At 43.9% G+C, this 3,664-nt stretch overlaps 1 protein-coding gene across 1 annotated transcript; it reads right to left on the minus strand.

Annotated features, from left to right (window-relative positions):
• Positions 1-369: 369 nt before the first annotated feature.
• On the minus strand, positions 370-891 carry LOC138868595 (uncharacterized). The gene has a single exon (XM_070146158.1). The coding sequence runs from the start codon at positions 889-891 to the stop codon at positions 370-372; it is 522 nt and encodes a 173-aa protein (XP_070002259.1).
• Positions 892-3,664: the final 2,773 nt, after the last annotated feature.

Genomic DNA, 3,664 nt, shown 5'->3' on the forward strand with positions numbered 1-3,664 from the left:
TCTGTAGGCTGTGGAATTCTTGTGTCTGATCTTGAAGGTTTCATACATGGCTTTCATCAAGTCACAATTAAGGTTGGAGCCATTGTCGGTAATGATTGACTCTGGAATCCCGAATCGACAAACAATGTGGTCGCAGATAAAGTCTGCCACGACCTTCTTGGTTACTACTCTATAAGATGCTGCTTCAACCCATTTGGTAAAATAGTCAATTGCTACCAAGATAAACCTGTGCCGATTTGATGCGGCAGGTTCGATTGGTCCAATAACATGCATTCCCCAGGAGGCGAACGGCCATGGTGAGCTTGTTGCATTAAGCTCGTTTTGAGGTACCTTTATCATGTTTGCGTGTATCTGACAGCGGTGGCATTTTCAGACATACTGGATGCAATCCGTTTCCATAGTCATCAAAAAGTAACCGGCGCGAGGTATCTTTTTTGCTAAGATGAAACCGTACATATGTGGACCGCAGGTCCCTGCATAAATCTCCTCTAATAGCTTGGATACTTCATTCGCGTTGACACACCTTAGTAATCCCAAATCAGGAGTCCTCCTATACAAGACTCCTCCGCTGTGAAAGAAATTATTGGATAACCTCCGAAGTGTGCGCTTCTGGGTAGAATTTGCAAGTTTCGGGTATTCTCCTTTCGCCAAGTATTCCTTGATATCATGAAACCAAGTCGTTCCGTCTGCGTCTTCTTTAACATGAGCACAATAGGTTGGTTGATCATGGACCTTGACCTTAATATGATCAATGAAGTTTTTATCTAGATGTTGTATCATAGAGGACAGGGTCTCCAATGCATCGGCGAACTCATTTTGGACTCTGGGAACATGTTGGAATTCCGTCTTTGTGAACCTCTTTCTCAATTCATGTACATAGTGCAGATACATGAGTATCTTGGAGTTCTTGGTTGCCCATTCTTCCCGGACCTAATGTATAAGTAGGTCTGAATCTCCGATCACTAGCAACTCTTGAATGTTCATGTCAATGGCCATTTTGAGCCCTAGGATGTAGACTTCATACTCGGCCATATTGTTGGTGCAAGGAAACCTGAGCTTGGCGGACACCGGATAATGCTGACCGGTTTCTGATACTAGAACTGCTACTATGCCAACTCCTTTGAAATTTGTTGCTCCATCAAAATATATTCTCCAACCATCATAGGATTCCGCAATGTATTCTCCTATGAACGATACCTCTTCATCAGGAAAATATGCTTTTAGGGGTTTGTATTCTCCGTCCACGGGGTTTTTATGAAGGTGATCTGCTAGTGCATGTCCCTTGATTGCCTTCTAAGTGACGTAAACAATGTCGAACTCACTTAACAGGATCTGCCACTTGGCTAGCTTACCAGTGGGCACGGGCTTCTGAACGATGTACTTAAAGGGATCCATCCTCAATATGAGGTATGTAGTATAGGCATAGAAGTATTGCCTTAGCTTCTGAGCTACCCAAGTCAAAGCACAGCAGGTGCGCTCTAACAGAGAATACCGGGCCTCGTATGAAGTGAACTTCTTACTGAGGTAATAAATGGCCTATTCCTTCCTCCTTGTTTTATCATACTGTCCCAGAACACAACCGAATTCTCTATCCAATACTGCAAGGTAGAGTAATAAGGGTTTACCTGGCTCAGGTAGAATTAAGACTGGCAGTGTTGACAGGTATTCCTTGATTCTGTCGAAAGCTCTTTGACAATCATCAGTCCATTTGGTAGCGGTGTCCTTCTTTAGCATCTTAAATATCGGCTCACAGATAACTGTAGATTGTGCTATGAATCGGCTGATGTAGTTAAGTCTCCCCAAGAAACTCATCATGTCCTTCTTGTTCTTTGGCGGCAGCAATTTTTGAATAGCTTTGACCTTTGATGGATCCAGTTCTATTCCTCAGCGACTCACAATAAACCCAAGTAGTTTTCCGGCAGGAACCCCAAATGCACACTTCGCGGGATTCAGTTTCAGGTTGTACCTCCGTAATCTGTTGAAGAACTTACTCAAATCTTCCATATGGTCTGTGGCTTTCTTGGAATTGATAATAACATCATCTACGTACACCTCTATCTCCTTATGTATCATATCGTGTAAGATGGTAGTCATGGCCCTCATGTAGGTGGCCCCAGCATTCTTTAATCCAAACGGCATCATCTTATAATAGTACATCCCCCATGGTGTAATGAAAGTTGTTTTCTCAGCATCTTCTTCATCCATCCAGATCTGATGATACCCAGTGAAACAATCCATGAATGACTGTAGCTCATGCTTGGCGCAATTGTCGATCAGGATATGTATATTCGGCAAAGGGAAGTCGTCTTATGGACTGGCCTGGTTGAGATCCCGGTAGTCGACACAGACTCTGACCTTCCTGTCCTTCTTTGGTACTGGCACGAATATGTCCTCGTATTACCTTAGAAATTCTGTGTATTCCTTTTTTCTGATAGTGATAAGTGGACATTGATTCTTGTTTTTTTGACGTTCTCTGCATCTCCCAGGTTAACAATCTCGGTCTCGTCTAGGTTGGACTTAGACCTGTTTTAAAAATTCTCAACTTCTTTAACAACCTCTTCTGGTATTTCATCTTTCTCTAAATCTGTGTCCGTTTGTTGCGTTGTCTTGTTGCACGTCACAGTCATTGGTTCATCAAAATAGGTAATAGTAATGCCCGAGGCTTGTCGGGCTTTGGTTGTCCTGATGGTCCAGTTATTGAGGTGTGCCCCTCTACTTACGGCCTATATGGAAGGGCCTTCCTCCCCCTCCTCCTCAATAACAACGTAACAGTCCATGTCATTGCCTTCTAGGAACAAATTCCTCACAGCTACTAGTGCTTCTTCTTCTTCTGATCCATAGATAACATCGGCTGGTTGGAAAGTCTTTTCCAAATGCGGTATCGGCTGCTCCAGCGGATAATAAGGAACGCGCCATGGTGGCGACCAGTGGTTGAATTCCTCCCAGGTGTACTCATATCCCAGACCGAAGGTGGTGCCATGTTTCTTGAGTTTTCTAGGCTTAGCGATTCCTTGGAGGTTTTTACTAAGACCTTTGCCAGGTTCATACCCAAACCAATTCAGTATACTCTCGATCTTGTTATCCCACTATTTGTCTTCGTCAACAGCATTCACCCTTTCGATATGATGGTATGTTTCTCCTCCTAGCTTCCTTCTTCCTTCAATTGACGGAATGGTCTGGCGACTGTATATAGGATTGCTTCTGTCGCCGTGAATTACTACCTCTTGATAGTTCCATTCGAATTTCACTGCCTGATGCAGTGTCGATGCTACAGCCCCAGCAGCATGAATCCATGGTCGTCCCAGTAGCAGATTGTAAGATGCCACTACGTCTATTACTTGGAAGTCAACATCGAACCAAGTTGGCCCCATTTGCAAACACAGACTAATCTCCCTAATGGTGGATCTTTGGGATCCGTCGAAGGCTTTCACGTTGATAGCTCTGTCCTTTATCTCGTGCAATCTTTTTTCCCAATTTCTTGAGTGTTACCAATGGACAAATGTTGAGGCTGGAACCCTCATCAATTAGGATCCTGGTGATAAAGTAGTCTTCGCATTGCACAGTGATGTGCAGCGCTTTGTTGTGACCTAACCCTTCCGGCGGTAGCTCATCTTCATGAAAAGTAATTTTGTGACTTTCCAATACCTGTCCGACCATGTTGGCC

The sequence above is a fragment of the Nicotiana sylvestris genome, chromosome 1 (assembly GCF_000393655.2).
Source record: "Nicotiana sylvestris chromosome 1, ASM39365v2, whole genome shotgun sequence".
In the NCBI taxonomy this organism is placed as follows: domain Eukaryota; kingdom Viridiplantae; phylum Streptophyta; class Magnoliopsida; order Solanales; family Solanaceae; genus Nicotiana; species Nicotiana sylvestris.

What these genes read in the sequence shown, in the direction of transcription:
- LOC138868595 (XM_070146158.1), bottom strand. Translation starts at nt 891, where the DNA reads ATGTATCTGCACTATGTACATGAATTGAGAAAGAGGTTCACAAAGACG.